The sequence below is a fragment of the Sminthopsis crassicaudata genome, chromosome 2 (assembly GCF_048593235.1).
Source record: "Sminthopsis crassicaudata isolate SCR6 chromosome 2, ASM4859323v1, whole genome shotgun sequence".
NCBI classification, from domain to species: domain Eukaryota; kingdom Metazoa; phylum Chordata; class Mammalia; order Dasyuromorphia; family Dasyuridae; genus Sminthopsis; species Sminthopsis crassicaudata.
In genome coordinates, this window is record NC_133618.1 from 590,628,822 (window position 1) to 590,648,699 (window position 19,878).

Consider the following 19,878-nt stretch of genomic DNA (forward strand, 5'->3'; position numbering starts at 1 on the left):
ATTTGAAAAAAAAAAAAAAATCTATACTTGCTCAGTAAGCACCAATGGTGTCTTGTCACTTCTAAGATCAATTTATTTAAAGCCCTTTGTAATCTGATTCCAGTTTACCTTTCCAGACTTTTTACACATTATTCCCATCCAATCAAACTGGCATACTTGCTAGACTTACATATTGTCTTAATGCTTTTACATATTCTGAGATACTTCTATCTTAACTTCACATGTTAGCATGTTTCCTTCAAAGTTTCCTTCAAAGCTTAGCTCAAGTAACATAACAGTTTTTACCCATTTGGGAGATTCCCCCAGTAGGTTTCTACTTTTTTCCCTTCCCCCCTTCTCTTGCATTTATGTACTTTTAAAGCTTTTTGAAACCTCTTAAAGTCAAGGGCTTTCATTTTTGACTTTGTATTCCAAGCATCTAGGAAAGTGTCTGGTGAGCACTTAATAAATACTTGTTGATTGATGAAATTATGTGCAAAACTGACAACTGTAAAATAATTTTCTTAACTTGAAAGGTTTGTTGCTTCCTAAAATATTTTGCTTTAATATTTAATAATTGGATTTAGGAATTCTAATAATCAATTTGCTAAAAATCCTTTCTTACTGTGAGCTGTTTTGTCAATATTCCCATAAAAAATTAAGGTGATAATTCATGTAGTCTTTTTTACTCAATTACATGTTGAAAGAAGGAGTGTTGTAATGGTGGTTGTGAAAATCAGTGGGTCAAAGGCCAATTATTGCCTTCCACAAGCAGACCTTAAAATACATTAAGTGGTTCTTATTTCATTGGAAGCTATCAGGCTAAAGAGGAGTTAATGTTTAATCAACTACTTTGGAAAAGATCTAGAATTAGTAGCACAATAGCCTTCCTCTCCTTCTCTCCCCCTGTCCCCATCAAGGACTAGGGCCTCCCCCTTCTGTTGAGTATTCACCCAAGTAATAAGCGTTTTCAATTTTTTTGGGGGGGGAGAAAAATGGAAAATGTTCCAATACTGTTTTTTTTTTCAACTACAGAAAGCATCAAAATATTTAAATTTAGTTCTTTTAGTAGGGCTAGGGAGATGGGTCCAGGACTAAAAACAAATTTTTTCATTTACCTATTATAAAACTAAAAGAGAAATGTCAGCACTGACTCCCTTTCTTAAATATATAAATATTAGATTGCACTAATGTGCCTTTATGTTTACCACTTCATTTGTGTTCACTTGGCTGCTTTTCAGTGAACATAAACAGGAATTAGATATTTGGTCATCTCCACACTGAGTAGATAATATCCTTCAACTAAATCAAAAGAGAATGGGTTTGTACAAACCTATAATAACCTAATCCAGGATCTAGTGCACTACATCTTGCAAATTGCTCCTGCCATTGTTTTAAAAGAAAATCTGGACATTCCTAGGACAAGATACCTAACAATCAAGAAGCTTTCTTTTATTGAGGCAGTATGGTATAATACTTAGGATACTGAATGTAATCAAGAAGACATGAATTCAAATTCTGCCTTTGATACCTATATAGATGTATGACCCTGGACAAATATAACTTCTGTGTCTCATCTGTGAAATGAGGTAGCTGCCCTCAACCTTGCTCGCTGATTGTCTGGTTTCTTCTACAACTTAAATTTTAAGACAGCCAAGGCCAAAGATGTCTCCATCACTCTCTAAGCTTTATTCCAGTCTTTTTCCACTTGATTTGCTCTATATCCACATCCTCATTACCAACCAATCATGTTGATGTTCATTAAATACATGAGCCTCCTAGAGGCCAGCCCATCAAATATTCTGCTCAAGAATTCTGAAATTCTTATTAGAACATAGCCAACTATCATTCTATTTTTTTCTTATACCTCTTTTGTTCTCACCATGACCTCCAGGCACTCCATCCTTCAGTGCTTCCTAGGGCCTCATTTCTGTTCTAGATTCACTTTCCTATCTTCTCTAATCTGTACCTCACCAATACAAATCCAAAGCCACTTGCACTCTTGTATTATCACTGACATTAATCCACTAGTGAGAATTTAATAATAATAGCTAGCATTTATATCATATTATGTGCCAAGCCTTGTGCTAAGTGTGTAATTAAAATGTTCAGTACAGCAAAAAGAGAGGAATTCTTGAATAAATTCCTTTCCCTCAAGGAACTTGTGTTCTGTTAAGGAAACAAATGCACACATGTTAAGTAGATAGAAAATAAGTATAAATACTAAGTAATTTGGGGTTAGTATTAGACTTGGAAAAGAGGGCATTAGTAACAGCTTCAAAGAGATAGTAAAAGCAGTTGGACAGAGCTTTAAAGAAAACTAGGGATTCTGAGGTTAGTAAAGAGTGAATTTCAGGCATGGGGACAACTAATGCTAGAAAGAAGAGGGTATGTAATATGTGAGGAAAAGACAAAGAAAGGCTGGGCATGAATTCACATAGAAGAGTTACAAATAGTAAGCCTGGAAAGGTAGGCTGGAGCTAAGTTATGGAAGACTTTCTATACTAAGCAGAAAATCATGTTTTATCCTAGAGGTAACAGAGCCACTAGAGTTTGTTGAGTAGCAGAATGACAGGTGCTTTCAGAATATGAATTTTACAGCTATGGAGAAGATGGATTGAAGAGGAAAGAGACTGAAGTCAGGAAAACCAATTAGAAGGCAATTATAATAGTCCAAATGAGAGGAATGAAAGTTTAAATGAGTGTAATAATTTTGAATGGGGAGAGAATATAATAGAATGAAAATCATTTATTAAGTGCTTTCTATGGGCCAGTGACTATCCTGGGGATAAAACATAAAAAGAGTTGGGGAGTTTATATTCTAATAAGAATATAAGAAACTGGAAAGTGAATGGATGCCCATTAATTGGAGAATGGCTGAATAAATTATGGTATATGAATGTTATAGACTATTATTGTTTTGTCAGAAACAACCAACAGGATGATTTCAGAGAGGCCTGGAGAGACCTAAATGAACTGATGCTAAGTGAAATGAGTAGAACCAGGAGATCATTATATACGGCAACAAGATTATAAAGTGATCAATTCTGATGGACATGGTTCTCTTCAACAATAAGATAATTCAAACCAGTTCCAATTGTTCATTGCTGAAGAAAGCCATCTATATCCAGAGAGAGAACTCTGGGAACTGAGTATGATTCATAACATATCATTCATTCACTCTTCTTGTTGTTTGCTTTCACTTTATTTTGCTTCTCTTTTTTTCTTGTGTGGCATGATAATTGTATAAATATGCATACATATATTGGATTTAACATATATTTCTCCCATCTTTAACATATATTAGACTACTTGCCATCTAGGGGAGGGCTTAGAGAAAGGAGGGGAAAATTGGAACACAGGGTTTTGCAAGGGCTAATGTTGAAGAACTGTCTGTGCATATGTTTTGAAAAATAAAAAGCTTTAATTTAAAAAAAGAGAGTAATTTGCTAGAGCAGCTAGTGACCCAGTATCAGCCCTGGAGTCAAAAGGAATCGAGTTCTCAATCACTTGACACTTAATAGCTGTGTGACTCTGGAAAATTACTTAATCCCGACTGTCTCAGGATGAAAAAAATAATTGATTTGCTTTCTATTTGTTTCTTAGAGGAAAGAAAGGTTAACCATAACATTGCTGATCTAAGCACTTTTGATGCAGCCAAGAAAAGATTGGAAGATGACCAGGAGAGAGAAAAACAGATTGTAAAAATTACCTTTACGTATATATATAAACAGAAGCAGACGTATGTATTTTCTACGGGGCAATTCCCTGGCTAGTGCTTCAGTACTATAGATGAGGAAGTTATTGATTCATTTTTTATTACTTCTCAAAAAAACAAAGAAAACATGAATCTAGACTAGTACAAAACAAATTCACCTTAGAAGTACTGATGGGAAAAGAATTTACAAACTATCTGGGAATTAATTTTTCTGAAGTTACTGCCTTAAACATTTCCCCTTTTCCCGATGTATGAAGAAAAATCTTTCCTCAAAGGGATAGCAATGATGCTGTGCCTCAGAGATACGCTAAGGGAAAGCCAGAGGGAGAAAGTTAGGAGAAAGAAAGGTTGGCTACCTTTGGGAGAGCAGGGGCTGCAGAGAATTCATTACCTTGCTTCCCACAATCACATTTGTAAGGTTTTAGTGAATGGAAGGATTCTGCACTTCTGAACTTTGACTTGTAGCATCCTGAAGGCTCAAGAACTATTTAAATATGATGCACCTGAAATCACAGCTGGCGAAAATATAAGTTATATACCTCAATATTTTATTTCTGCATGTGCTCTACTTGGTATCGGTGATTAAACTGGAGGTGAAGGGAGGGTAGTGAACGACCATTCCTTGCCAATTATCATCGACAATTTTCTAGCCAAAAATGATGCAGAGTAAAGGGAATCCACATAATCTGCCGAGACAGAGAATTTCAACCCCAAAGGATCTCATGCTTTCTTGACTAAACAAGACAAACATCACCCTAGAATAATTGAATGGTAGCTTTCCCGGCCCAGAAACGAAGGGTTTCAAAAACGCAAGAGAGAGAGAGATAGTGAAAAATAAACAAAAACACCGGGGTGTCGCACTCAGTTCATAAACTTAACACCTTTAGAACCACCAGGTACCTATAGGGCCTATCTAGGAAACTAGAGGAGTCATAGATGGGTGGTGGAGTAGATAGGAAAGCGCTCCTTTTGCGTGGCTAGACCTGTAAATAATTAGGTCCAAGCCACAGCCCCAGGGCTCCGGAGAAGTTCCCCTCCCACCTCGGTGACTGCGCGAAAGAGAATTGGCTTGCTAATTGTAGACAAAAGTCCGCGGCAGGAAAGGAAGCTTCTAGTTGGTGGAAATGGAAAGGAGGCGGGGAAAGTTATTTGCAATTCGAATAGTAAGATGAATTACCTCTAGTTCCTCCAAACCCCACCCCACCTCTAGTTCTCCAACCAAAAAAAAAAAAAAAAAAAAAAAGGAGGGGACGGGGGAGTACTGCAGTGGAGGGCCCATGAGTGAAGAGGGTCGAGTGCGAACATTTTCCCACCTGGGGATTGAGGAGAGAGGGACTAGATGCCCGAATGAGGACATCTTTGTTTGATTGAGGAGGAAATAAATCCCGGCCTCTAATCCCAAACTCGGAATCATTCTTTGTCAACCCGTCCTACCTGAGCGGGACAGATGTACTCAGCCAGGGGAGGGGAAGCTTGCGATCTACTGCTCCGCCTCCCAACACACCCCTCCCCTTTCTCGGAGGAGGGGGAAAGAGAAGGAGCAAGCCCCTCCAAGCGGGGGTGGGGAATGGGAAGGGCAGCTTTCTTCTCACCTGGAAGGGAAGGAGGGAGGGAACCTGCAGCCGCTCCTGCTCGCTCCGGGGAAGCGGAGCCTCCTGCCCAAGAACCCATTCTGGGGAAGGCATCCCTAGTGAGGCAAGGTGGAAGGGTCCCGGGGCGAGACTCTTGCCCCTACACCCCCCGGGCTTCTCCGGAAGACGAAATTAAGAGGCTGTTTCTCTCTCATAGTCGAGCTCCCTCCTGGGAGTCCGCAGGTACACGTGAAGGGCTCCAGCTGTAACGGTGGCGTCGGGTCCCCCTCCGGCCGGCGCTTCCAGTGGCCTAAGGTAGGTGTGAGTTGGAGGAGTCCCTGAGCTAGGGCTGTTCGTGAGCTATCGAATTTGGAAACGAATTCTTTGTACAGGTAAGTTACAGCTGTTCGGTTCTCTCCCTTCCTCTGCCCTCAGTGAGGGAAGGAAGACGCCGACGGAGTGTTCTCCCAGGGGAGCAGGGAGCGCGGCAAACCGGGGAGGTCTCTTTTCATGCAGTGCTGGAAGCTAACACTTGCGAGGTTTATGACTGCTACTCTAGTTAATATCTTCATATATAAACCGAGCCCCCCACCTTGGGGAAGGAGGTGATTTCACACAGCTGTGATGCTGCTCTGTCTCTTAAACCACCTGCAGCTGAATTTGGAGGCAAAAAGTTGCTCCTTGTTCAAAAATCCTCGACTTCGGGCAAAAATGAAAGAAAGAGCACTCATGCCCTTTGTTAATTGAAATACAGGCAGATCTTGATGGTTTTCCCCGATCTTCTCGTAGAGTTTATGCACGTGAGTGAATTTTAAAAAAAATTCTGACTTAATTTTGATTAGTAAATTGTGCAGCTTGTTTCATTGGAAAACGCTCTGAGACTGGAAGAAAAAGACCTAGACTTGCGTCCCAGCTATGCCACTTTTAAGTGCTGTGAGCTTTGGACAAGTTCAATCACTTCCTTCAGCCCCAGTTTCCTTATACTGGCCGAGTTGTCTTGAGGATCAAATTTGAAAGTGCTTTAGAAACAGTAAAACTATGTAAACGAATTTTCTTCACAGGTTTGTTGTGAGGAAAGCACTTTTGGAAACTAAAATATAAATATGATTATTACTAAATAAGAGAATACATACACACTTTATGATCCAGAAATATTTTGTAAGAAAAAAATTTTACTATTGTTTTTTGCTTGTTGTTACTTTAGTAATGAAAGACTCATATTTACTGTGCAAGATAAAAAAATTAGGGAAAAAGCGTTTTGTTTGAATTGAAGATTGATATTTCTTTGAATCCTATTTTTGTAACAGCTTTTTCTTTGCATTTCATAATTATGATTTCATAGAAATGAGTCAATCTCTAATCAAGTGTTCTAATGTGTGACAGATGAGAAAACTGAGGCCCAGAGAGGTTAGCCAAATACCTTGCCCTAGGGTCAGATAGTTAGGAGGTAGAAGGGATAGAGGCACCCCATACTCTGTTTCTAGTCCACTGTTCACTGTACAATTTAGTTTTGTTTGTTTAGAGCTTCTAAACAATTTTTAAATTTTATTTGTCTTCAGGGATTAGGTGGATACTGAAATAACACTGAAAATATGCAGTTGAAAATAAAAAAAATTTTTTTTTAATTTTCAGACTACTTGGTTTTGTGTCTGGAGTTGTTTTCTCAGCCCCTCTTTCTCTTCCAGTTTTCAGGGAAAAAATTCCAATCTAGAAGTCAGGAATCCTGGATCCTAGCCCTGGTTCTGTCTTTAGCTATCTGAATTTCAGGCCTCCAGTAAATCGCTTAATCTGTAAAGTCTTTGAGGATAAAGACTGTTTAACTGTATTTATCTATTTGGTATCTAGGACAACGGCTGGCACATAGTAGTATGTGCTAAATAATACTGGTTGATTGATTGTATAAAGCTCTTTGGGCCTCAGTTTACTCAGATTATTTGAGCTGGATCTGGTTAGAAGTGAAGAATTTAAGTCATATATGATGCAAATATCATTTGTATTATCTCCAAAATATGTATGTTTGGAAACAAAAAAATTACATTCCTTCTCATTTACTAAAACTAATATATACACACAGAGAATTAAGTGCAATTATATAAGCTTGTTGGAGTCATTCTCATTTTTTTTTTAATTTTTGTATCCCAAGTACCTCATAGAATGCCTCCAATGTCATAGTAACCTCTAAATAAATGTTTATTAAATTTAAGAAAAATGTTGTATTCCTTCATTTAAATACCTTCATTAAAAAAAATTATAAACACATTTTAATTATTTTTGTGTGTCCATTATAGTAAAACTCAATATTTTCTTTAGCTTCCATTTTTCTTTCCAAATGCTTGTCTGTCATCTCAGATCTCAGCGTCTTCTTGACCCAAGTTGGTGAAAATTTTAATTCATAATATGCTTTCCTGTTTCAGGAGACCAGTTTTAAACAGTGGATTTGTTTTCTGAAATTTGTTAAACCTGTTGTTTAAAATCCCAGAAAAATAATAAACTAAATCAAAGCTAGGAAATCATTCAATAGAAAGCCAATAGTCATTATCAAAAATTCCACCCCAGTTTTTATTTGTTTAGACAGACTATATTAACTATCTCAAAGGTCCAGCCCTAAAATTCTGTGACCCTTGGCCTTTTGAATAAATGACTTCACTAAAGGAGGTTTGGTATTTCCCAACAAAGCTGCCAGAAGTCAAACACAAACATTTATTAAATACTATGTGCCAGGCACTGTACTGTGAATCCAGATACATAAATGAGATTGCCTCTGCCCTCCACGAACTTATATTCAACTGACATTGTATCCTGTCTCTCATAACCTACTAGGAAAATGTTTTTTAGCCAAAAGGCTAAACATAGACAACTATGCTTATTGCTCCTACTATAGTCAGAAGTATTCACCACCAAACCAGGCCAGTTGGATAACTATGACTAAATAGGGATTGGAAAAAAAAAAAAATCAAGCTTCTTTCCCCCCTTTGTTCACATTTTAAAATCTATTCTTTCACATGTACAAAAAAAATAATTTGTTATAACTTTACGTGTTACATTCTGGGAAGTTCCTTAAGTTAGTCAACAAGCATTTCTTAAGTTTTATGTGTCAGATGCTGTGTTAAGTACTGGGAATTCAAAGAAACACAAGAAAACCATTTTTATCCTTTAGGGAGCTCACATTTTGTGAGACACCCACGCAACATGGGAACAATTATGTACATATAAATTATATACAGTGTAAATGGGAGGTAATCTCAAAAACAAGGACTGAGGGAAGGGAGAGGGAAATGGACAGGCCTCTTAGAGAAGATAGGATTTGAGTTGTTTTTTTTTTAAATTATGTTTTCCCCCAATTACATGTAAAGACAATTTTTTTAGGGGCAGCTAGATGATGTGGGATAGAGCACCAGCCCTGAAGTCAGGAAAACCTGAGTTCAAGTCTGATCTCAGACACTTAACAAGTCCTCGATGTGTGACCCTGGGTAAGTCACTTAACCCTAATTGCCTCAGCAAAAAGAAAAGAAAAGAAAAGAAAGGGGGAAAAAAAGACAATTATAAAAAAAAATTTGAATTCCAAATTTTCTCCTCTCCTCTCCCCATCCTCTCTCTGAGATGGTAAACAATTTAATATAGGTTATATATGTGCAATCATGTAAACATTTCCATATTAGTCATGTTGTAAAAGAAGACAGACCCCCAAAACCCCCCCCACAAAAAATAAAGTGGAAAAAGAGTATGTTTCAATCTGCCTTCAGACTCTTTCAGTTCTTTCCCTAGGTGTAGGTAGAATTCGTCATTATGAATCTTTTGAAATTGTCTTAGAGCTTTCTATTGCAGAAAATAGCTAAATCATTCACAGTTGATCATCATACAGTATACTGACTATAGTGTTCTCCTGGGTGGCTCATTTCACTTTTATCAGTTCGTGTAAGAATTTCCAGGTTTTTCTGAATGGAGTTGAGTCTTTAAGGAACACGGGGAAATCATGGTTAGTAGAGATGAGGAGTCAGTCAACAAACATGAATAAGTAGCTGCTATGTGCCAAACATTATGCTAAGAACTAGGGATACAAAGAAAGGCAAAAGACAATTTTACTCCAAAGGAACTGGAAAGGAAGGAAGGCATTCCAGGCACCAGGGACAGCCAGTAAAAAGGAACTGATTTGGGAAATAGAAAGACCATGGAGTGTTGTGTTTGAGGAACAACAAGAGAACCTGCATCTCTGGATTGTAGAATACTTAAAGGGAAGAAAAGGACAAGACTGAAAGCAGATTGTGAAGAACTTTAAAAACCAAACACAGGATTTTAAAATGTATTTCTGGATAGAATAGGGAGCTACTACAATAAAGAGGACAGATAGTATATTTTACCATACTATATTGTTTTACCATTTTTAATGTAAATTTACAATATAAATATTTATTATATTTATTGTTTTGCCACAGGAAAATTGATGAAAAAGGTCTAGCTGTAGATCTCACTTCAATTTAGCCATTCATTAAATGCCTACTATGTCCCAAGCATTGTTCTAGGGATAAAAAGACAAAAACTAGAAATGATCTTTGCCTTTATGTAGCTAGAATTCTTATTAAAAAGGATTTCTAGACTAAGGTTTCTTAATTTGTAATCCAATTTCCTTTCCATCCTACTGTATTACCTCCAAAAATTGTAATTGTGAGTAAACGTTTAACTACAACATTAAAACACACATACACACACATAGAAAGGAATTTGGTTTCAAGTAACCAATATTGAGAACTTTCTTAGCTGGAAATCATCTAGTCAGCACATACAGTGATAGGTTTACAAGAATAAGCCCACAGTCTCCTATTTGTATTGTTTGCATAGCTGTTTTCCCCAAGTTGTACAGGTTTGGATACAAAGGAAAAAGGCTCTTTCTCACTCTCTTAATTCTTACTTGTTAGCCACTGTGTTACTGAAAAGGCCCAAGATTTTATTTTACAAATTCTGTTCTACCTCCACTGGCTACTTGAAAGGAAGCCAAGAGTGAAAAGCTTCCTGCTGGAGGATACAAGACTAATTGTTAAGGGAGAGAGCTTGACTGAAGAGTGTAACCCTGGGCTCTGTCCTGATTTTCAAGGCTCCCTATTAAGGCATTGACTATTCCATATAGATAGCTCAGATTACTATCCTGCTGCTCAGAGAATATTGCCAAAATGTGATCTAAGATTTTGGGTTGGGATTGGCTTTTTTCCCCCTTAAATTTTTAAGACGGTAAAAGTGGTTTCCAGTTTTATCTCTATCTTTCTTTTAAAATCCTTCCTGTACCTGTTCCCCTCAATTTTATTTCCTTTCACAGATTAGAAGCCATGTATTAATCTTCCAAATATCCAAATATCCTTAACTGTTTGCCAGTTAAATCCATCTTTTTCAAAAGGGGCTGTTATTCTGCCTTTGTTTCATCCTGTGTCACAGGAAATGCTAATCATTGGGATGGATTCAAAATTCAGATTTCTATTGAAGAATTGATCTGCCCATCTTCAGTCCCAGTCTACCTTGTTTGAAATAGACATTCTTAAGGACAGAGAAAAGGGAACCTGAGGTAACTTGGGGCAGTAAATAAAGTGCCAGGCAGAAATTAGGAAGATTCATCTTCCTGAGTTCAAATGTGGCCTCAGATGTTTACTAACTATGTGAACCTGGATATGTCACTTTATCCCAGTTCGCATAGTTTCCTCATTTATAAAAATCAGAGAAAGATGACATACTATACCAATATCTTTGCCAAGAGTATCCCAAAAGAAGAAACAAAGTATAGGACCCAACTGAAATGACAACAACAACAACAAAAAGAGAAATTATGAGGATACAGTTCTATTTTTTTTTCCAAAGAATAAAAATAATTCATCATAGAATGTAAAATTTTAAAGTTGAAAAAGGATCTTAAAGATTATTCATCACCAGTCATGCTATAAATAAGGAAAATGAGCCCAAATAGAATGATTTGGCCAGAGTCTTGTGGATATTAAGTGGCAGAGTGGCAGACTTGAAATTAAGACTCCAGTCATCTTAGTTCTGAGTGCTTTTTCTCTTATCACCTCTAGAGTGACAAAAGTAATGATTTCTGTTGAATTGAATCAACCCCATATCATCATGAAAAGCAAATTGTTGCCGGAAAATAGAGATCAGCTTCCTGCCCTTTCTAGGCAGATCACCCTTCCCTGCCTTGTTAAAAAATTCAGTGTGTGTTAGTTAATCTTTTAGAGTTCTGTGACTAAGGTATTGGAGTTTTTGGCAGAACTAGAGCAGGGTGGAAATCTGCCAAATGGAGTGTCTGCATGCAAGGTAGCTGATTTCTAACTGGCATCGTCCTCCAGCTGTTATTGTCCCATTTCAATTTAAACCTGGCTTTTAGCCAAAGCAAATTCATACATTTTTAAAGATTTTTCTGTGGTATCTCCTTTTTTCTTTTCTCAGAGAGAACTGGGTTTCAAAAGGATTTCTAATATCATTGTTTTAAATAGTTTGAGGAAAGGGTAGTAAGAGAATCATTGTTTTGCAAAAGAGAAAAAAGAATCTGCACAAGTTGTTTTAGGTCAGATTTACCCTATTATTTGTATTGATAATAGAATTTAAAAGTTTAATGAACTTATAATACATGATCTTAGGCATGGAGCTGCTGAAGGAAAATGTTAGTCTTTCATTCAATATGCTAATTCTTATGAGTGACTCTCCCATTTTATTAATTCAACTATTGTAATTTGACAAACATTAACTATCTACCTAGTCATGGGGAGGGGGGAAAGGGGAAGTACAAGGAAGAAAATTAACAATGATCCCTGCCCTCAAAAAAACTTCAAACCTAATGGGGATGATACCCAAGTAAGTATGATATAAGTTAAAATGTGATAAAGGCAAAGGAGGAATCATGTAAAATGCTATAAGAACATATGAAGGAAAAGCCACTCTGAACTGTAAGTAAATGAAGAGAAGATATGTAGAGAAGGTAGTACCCCACAATAAATTGATGGAGATAGGGAGAAGGTGTGTTTGAAGTATGGGAGGTAGCTGCCATTGGGTAGGGAAAGGGGAAAACCAACATCAAATGAAAACAAAAGGCATCAATAAAATACTTTGGGAACAAAAGGCTGCTACTACAATAGTCTACATAAGAAATGATAAGAGTTTGAACCAGAGAAAGAGACCGACAATTATAAGCTTTATTAAGCAAGTAGAATGATGAGCGCTAGAAAAACAAAAAATATCTCTCCCCATGGAAACAATCTTTGCCCTAAAGAACTTGATGTTTTGTAGGAGGAGATAATATGTACACATAGATTGTGGAGGTTGAATGGAAAGATTTGGCAACTCTGGATGTGAGGACTGAGAGTCAGGCTTTAATCCTTGTTATGTTTAGTGTTTAAATCATGATATAAAGAACTTAAGACACAGGCCTCAGAGTCAGAATACCTGGTTCATGTCCAAGTTCTTAGATTTAATAGCTCTGTGAATGTGGAATTTCTTTAAGCTTCAGTTTTCTCATCTGCAAAGTGGGGATAAATGGAAGTTACCCCATGATTTCGTTGTGAGGAATGCATTTAATGAACTATAAAGTGCCATTTAAATGTAAACTATGATTATTACTAAGATATGTAGTTAGAAAAGGAAGAGTTACATTCTTTGCTTTCTGTATTCAATGAAATAATAAAATAGAGTTAGCATGGTTATAGTAGAGAGAACTCACTTTAGTGTCAGAAAGAACAAGGTTCAAATCCCACTTCTGACATAGGCTCATAGATTTAGGATTGGAAGAGATCTTAGAACCCATCAAATTCAACCCCTTCATTTTACAGAGGAGGAAGCTGAGAAGGAATCATTCAGTGATTTGCCTAGGGGCACACAGCTAATATCTTAGTCAAGATTTCTTATATTTTTTAAAGAATCATTTCTGCTGATTTCATGAAGGGCATTCTTCATGATATCACCTGTCTCTCTGTAGCCTTGGACAAGCTGCTTTCAGTGCCCTTGGCAACTTTCTTTCTTTTTAATTAAAGCTTTTTATTTACAAAACATATGCATGGGTAATTTTTCAACATTGGCCCTTGCAAAACTTTCTGTTCCAAATTTTTCCCTCCTTCCCCCATCCCTTCCCCTAGATGGCAGGTAGTCCATGTTAAATATGTTAATATATATATTAAATCCAATATATGTATACATATTTATACAGTTATCTTGCTGCATTAAAAAAAAAAAATCAGATCTAGAAAGAAAAAAAAACCTGAGAAGGAAAACAAAATGCAACAGAAAGTGTGAAGATGCTGTTGTGTTCCACACTTAGTTCCCACAGGCCTCTTTCTGGGTGTATGGCTCTCTTCGTCACTGAACAATTGGAATTGGTTTGAAAAATCTCATTGTTGAAGAGATTGGCAACTTTCTAAGAGCTTATACGGATGTGCTTTAAAAGAGGATGTTCCTTTCTGCTCCCAACAGCAATGAAATCCCAGGTCTTGCTTAAAAAACAAAAACAAAACCAACTTTTTTTGTTAAAAATTTAAAAAGAGTCACACAAGACTCTGAATTACCTTTATGTGGGTAGACGGTGACTAAAGTTAGGAAACCAAGTTCAAAACTCATCTCATTTATTTTCTGTTTGATTCTGGGCAAGTCTTAACCTTTGCTTGCCTCAGGTTCCTTGTCTAGAAAATTAAGTGGAGGGAGTATAATAAGAATATCTATGTCCCCAATGTTGCTCCCAGGATCACATGAGATTATATTTATAGAGCACTTAGCACAGTTTATAATAGTTATTACTTATCACCTGAAACATAATAGGTATCATATAAATTTTAGCTATGATGATAATTATAATAAATCCATTTCTCAAGTTAGTCCCACTGGACACTAAGAATTTTTTTTTTTTTTTTTGAGGCTGGGGTTAAGTGATGGACACTAAGAATTAAAAAAATATAGAGCCAATGCTATAAGTTCAGGCTGCCTATGGTCATCCTTTTCCTGTGTTTTTCCATCCTAAAATGGGCCCATCTTACCTTTTGCCAGATACTTTCCCGACTCCTAGAGGGCAAGTGGGGGCTTGTTCAGGCATCTGCTGTGTTATGCTGGAGTTCATAAAAAGAAACTTTTTTGGGGGGGAGGGAGAGTATGAGAAAAAATATAATTTTGTCTTTCTAGCATATTGAGATTAAAAGTTCTGAGGGAATATAATAACTGCCTGGGCCAGGCAGGGCCTTAACTTTTCTGTCATTTCTGTTCTCTTTTCTTTCCCTTTTGATCCTATTTGGGGAACTCTTGACTACCTGGCTTGCAATATTAGGTATCAGATTTTCTCTTTGATCATGCAGAGTCTTGAGCCTTTCTTGTCATCTGAGGCCGGAAGATCCCAAGACAGACTCCAAACCAATCAGGACTTGAAGCTCAATTTGTTTCAAAAACATCTTAGAATCAGAAGAGGAGACGCCATTATGTTTAGTATGATAAAATAGGCAGAGTAATCCATGATAGTTTCCTTATGAGAATAGTGTGGGTTAGCAGAATTTTAGAACTAGAAAGGGACACGAGGAATAATTTAACCTAGAATTCTTTTGTGCATGTAGATTTGTGGTTTAGCAGCGAGAACAGAGATTCAGAGATAGGGACATCTGGTTTAAATCCTCATTCTGCTTTTTTATATCTGTGCGATCTGGAGCAAATACCTTGCTTCCTCATCTGTAAAATTAGGAGTTTGATTATACTAGCTTATCTCTAGTGGTCTGTTTATATCTAAAGCCTATAAATGAAACCCCTAAGAGGGAGTGATTTAGATGTCATCTTTGATTTTTCACTCTCATCCCCACCCCAGCCCCCATTTCCAGGGTGTTGCCAAATCTTGCTGATTTTGCCCATCTATATTCCCTAGTCTTCTCTCACACTTCCACTGCTCTGATGCAGGCCCTCTTTGCTTCATTTCACTGGTTGATGTCTCTGTTTTGAGTTTCCCCACTTAAGTCCATCCTCCTCTTAGCTACCAAAGTCATCCTCCTAAAAGTGTTAATCTGATCATGTCACCACTCCCATTTAATAAACTCTGGTGGCTTTTCATTACTTTCAAGGGAAAATATAAATTCTTTGGTTTGATTTTTAAAGTCCATAATTTGACCCTTTACAATTCTCTTATACTTTGCACCCCTTTATGAATTATTTCAGCCAGTGAGACTTACCATCTCACTTTTTCTTACAAAAAACATCATTTCTTGACTCTGGGCATTTTCAGTGAGCATCCTCTGTGCCTGGAATGCCTCCTTGTCTTAGTTTCTTTCCTTAACCCTTCCCTCAACTTTTCTTGTCCCCCTTTAATACTAAGTGCCTTCCTTCTCAGGTTACTTCCATTCTATCCTGTATACATCTTGTTTTTACGTAATAGTTTATGTTATCACATCCTTTAGATTGTTAACTATTTGAGGATGTGGACTATTTTGCATTGTTTTGTTATCTCGCTGCTTAGTACACAGCCTGCCATATAGTAGAAGCTTATTCTTTTTTTTTTTTCCCCTTGTAATTAGTATATTTACATTAAAGCTTTTTATTTTCAAAATATATGCATAGATAATTTTCAACATTCACCCTTGAAAAATCTTTTGTTCCAAATTTTTTCCCTTCCATTCCTCACCCCCTCCCTAGATGGCAAGTAATCCAATATGTGTTAAGCATGCGCAATTCTTCTATACATATTTCCACAATTATCATGCTGCACAAGAAAAAAAAATCAGATCAAAAAGGAAAAAAAAATGAGAAAGAAAACAAAATGAGGGGAAAAAAAGAAAGAAAGAAAGCAAACAACAAAGAGAGTGAAAATGCTATATTGTGATCTACACTCAGTTCCCATAATGCTCTCTGAGTATAGGTGGCTTTCTCCATCACAAGACCATTGGAACTGGCCTGAATCATCTCATTGTTGAAAAGAGCTCTGTCCATCAGAATTTTTTATTATTTTTTTTTATATCTCTATACAACTTTTTAGTGACAGGCCTGATTAGAACTCTCTAGATCTTCTGACTCCTAATTTTGTGGTTTTTTCTGTGGGCAGACTTATTTCTCTTTATACTTCCTGGTTGCAGGAGATTAAGAAATTATTCCCAAGTGGTTTATTGGAGCATGAGGTTGAAGCTTGGATCTTAAGCTCTAACTGCTGAAAGCTCTATTAACCCATATGATCTGACAATGTTTATTCTTTCTTTTCATGCCTTGTCTTTTCTCTTTTTCCCCTTTCATTCCTTTCATCATCTTGCCCCCTAAGGTTGGGAGTGATGACAAATAAGAGGAGGGACAATTTGCTCAAATCTCATGAAAGCCTGTCCATCATTGTTTGTCCCCTTTGAAGGGCAACTCGAATTTCATGCAACTCACAACTTCTGGAAATTTTCTTTCTCCCTCCCCTGGAATCATTTGTTCCAATTGGAGGAACTAGACAAAAGAAATATGTCTGACAACAGCCCTTATTTTAATACCGCTATAGACATGACTTATGAGTCTGTTTTGAATGTCAGAGCCTTTTAAGTATTTGAAAGCAAACAATTCTGATGGGGAACATTTGACATTTGGAACATATTTGCCAGGATTAGAGTTATGCGGCTTTCCACCTCAAGCTATTGTGTAGTCCCTAAACTTGCTGAATCCACTTCATCCCTGAGCATTATGGTTTGGGTTGATTCGTGTGTGTCCACACATGCAGAGATGATGAGAGTATGTGGAATAACATAAAAGCTAGCATTTAGGGCAACTCAAGTGGAGAATCTTTGAGCTAACAATGATCAAGCTGTATTGACTATAATTTGGATCAATTAGAAATGTGAGAGTGAGCAGAGGGGAAGGTCTTTGAATGAGTCAGCACAAGATAGGTACAAGGCACAAGAGAGATAATTTTGGTGCCTCTGTTTTATATTGATGGTCTTAGGAGCACAGAGTTTTTTCTTTAAGTTTGACATTTTGTCAAACTTTGTAAAATGCATATATCAAATTTTGGGGTGGTCTTTTAAGTTTAACAAATATCTATATTACACATTGTTTTTGTTTGTTCTCAAAGATAGGTGATTGCATGCTAACTGCCTTTCCGGATCTCCTTTAATTCCAGTGCCTTCTCTCTAAAATTATCTCCAACTTATTTGTGTGTGTGTGTGTGTGTGTGTGTGTGTGTGTGTGTGTGTGTGTGTGTGTGTGTGTGTGTGTATTTGGCTATAGCTCTTGGAAGGCAGGGAGTATTTCACTTTTGCTTTTGTATTTTAATGCCTAAAATGGTACTTATCACAGAGAGCTTAATAAATCTTTATTGATTGAATATAGCCTACTTGTGAAGTGGTTTTGCTTAGAAAAAAATAAAGCTATATCTTTGCAGGGTATTTACTGGAATTTTACAAATTATTTAATAGTGGTTGTTTTTCCCCTTACCATTCAGTTTGAACACCATGAACCTGATACTGTTCCTGGAAGCTATCTGTATTTTCCTGTTTGGCCAAGGTATGTTTATGTAGTCTTTGTCTCAGTCTTCATATTATTTTTTTTTTAATCACCAAGTTATAAGCTAGATGACATCCATCAAGTGGCAAAAATTGTAAAAACACCAGCCTTGAAATTAGGAGAACCTGAGTTCAAATGTGGCAATTGGTTCTAAGTTCTTTCACTGAGTAAGTTCTCATTTGCTGTGTACAATTAGATTAGACAGAATCCAAGCAGGCTAAAAGCCACCAAAACCTCCAAGCTCTTCCCTAAAGCCTGGAACACACCTCACAGAAACCAGAGGTGCTGTGGAATTGGGCTAACTACCCAAGACTAATTTTTGATCCATATCCAAATCTCTTAACTAAGCAATTTGTCTAACCACCTAACAAGCAGCCAGATTATAGGAAAAGCTGATGTGAGAAAATGTGTAGTGGAAAGAATACCGAGTAGGGAGTAGGAAGACCTGGACTTGAGTCTTGCCTCCACAAGCTGTGTAACTTTGGCCTGGTGTCTGACTAATTTGGTTAGCCATGTTTTCACTGCCAAATGCAAGATTAAACCAGATGATTTCTAAATTAAACTAAGGAGCATTTATTAGGTTTTTTTGTTTGTTTGTTTTTTTCCAGGCTGTGGTAGACAAAGGCAAAATCTGGCTCCTACCTTTGAGGAGTTTGCAATATAATGAGGGAAACACCATATAAACAATTATATGCAAATTAGATCCATGCAAGATAAATTAGATAATCTCAGAGGGAAGGAGATAGGATTAAGGGGTATCAGAAAAGACTTTTTTGAAGAAGATGGATTTCCAAAGTCTCAGTTTGAAAAATAATTTTCTACTTTTTTCTTATTTTTTGGTAGGGGGGATGTGGATGGAGTAAAATCCTTTGTTCTTACTCTAGTTCAGCCAATGCCTCTGAGCTAAGGATTCTCCAGCCTTCTAATTTTATAGCCAAGGAAATTGAGTCCCCCCAGGGTTAGGAGACTTTTTCCTAGTCACAGAACCAGTTAAGGGAACAGTCAGTGGTACAACTTGTACCTTTTGACTCCCACAGCCAATGCTTTATGATTTGCTTTTGTAGCAGATGTGATCCCCCTTGTTTACTTTTTCCCAGTGCATCTTGTTCAGTAGACTGATTTTAGAAGAGTCTAATAAAGTTTGCCATTCATTTAGAGTCATCAGCAGGGAATACAGTCATCATTTGCCTGTTTCCCAGGGAATCTGCTTTCATTTCATCAGGCTAGCTCAGCAAAGATGCTGTGGGTAAATGATATAGGAGCCTAAACCTCCACACTGGCACCATGCTACATTTTCAGGGTACATGTAGATGCCCATAAATAGAGAATTAGCTTTAGGTGATGAAAGGTTTAGAATCTCTTACAGCCAAGCACCTCTTCAGTTCTCATCAGAGATCTGTTTCTCAGAAACATGATTTGGCTTTACTCCAGCCACAGGCCCCAAGTAATAATTAAACTTTTTGAAAGGAACACTCTTTTTGTTAGTGTTGCAATATCTTGGGAATGTCTTAGCTGCTTTCCTTCATCAATGTAGCAGAAATAATGTGATTTCTTCATTCAACAAACACATATTAAGCAATCTCATCCTGGAAGTTTATTTTGCTACTGTGGTTCCTTCTTCTGATTGTATGATTCCTCTCAGAATCTCCATTAATAGGATGAGTAACTTTAAATTTACTCATCCTATTTATAAAGGCACTTGCATGTGCATTATATGTTCATACCATTGCATTTTATAAAGGTGTCATTTAACATTTAACATGGATAAGGTAGTTCTTGTGCTATTTTTTGCTTTAGACAAATAATATTTGAAGAAGGAAAGTTACTTGTAACATACCATCCAAATGAAAAATACACTTTCTTCATATGAATTTCTCCTTTCTTATTATTTCCTAGAACTTCCCTGAAAGTCTTTGGCTCCTTGGCAAACTCCTCCTGTCCCAATCCAGCCAAAGTTTACATTGGGGAGGGAAGGCAGAAAGATAGGTGATCACACACTTAAGGATAGGCTTTTTTTAGCAGAGGTTTCTCACTGCCCTGCAGAAGCTGACAAATTATTTTTCAGTCCTGACTTGTGTGAAATTCTAAGAGCAAAATGAAAGAAAATTGTATTTTTAAATTATTTAAATATTTACATAATAAATAGTGAAAGTC

General features: G+C 37.0%; 1 protein-coding gene across 3 annotated transcripts in view; it reads left to right on the forward strand.

Moving 5' to 3' along the window:
- Window positions 1-4,988: 4,988 nt before the first annotated feature.
- The window catches only part of VWA2 (von Willebrand factor A domain containing 2), a 51,515-nt gene continuing 36,625 nt past the window's right edge, over window positions 4,989-19,878 (forward strand). For 2 of the 3 annotated variants that reach the window (XM_074295677.1, XM_074295678.1), the window contains exons 1-2: window positions 4,989-5,583; window positions 17,663-17,724. In XM_074295677.1, coding sequence (XP_074151778.1) covers window positions 17,673-17,724 — 52 coding nt within the window. In that variant the 5' untranslated portion in view covers window positions 4,989-5,583; window positions 17,663-17,672. Of the gene's footprint in view, window positions 5,584-8,634; window positions 8,739-17,662; window positions 17,725-19,878 lie in introns of all 3 variants that reach the window. The other variant, XM_074295676.1, reaches the window with a different exon arrangement.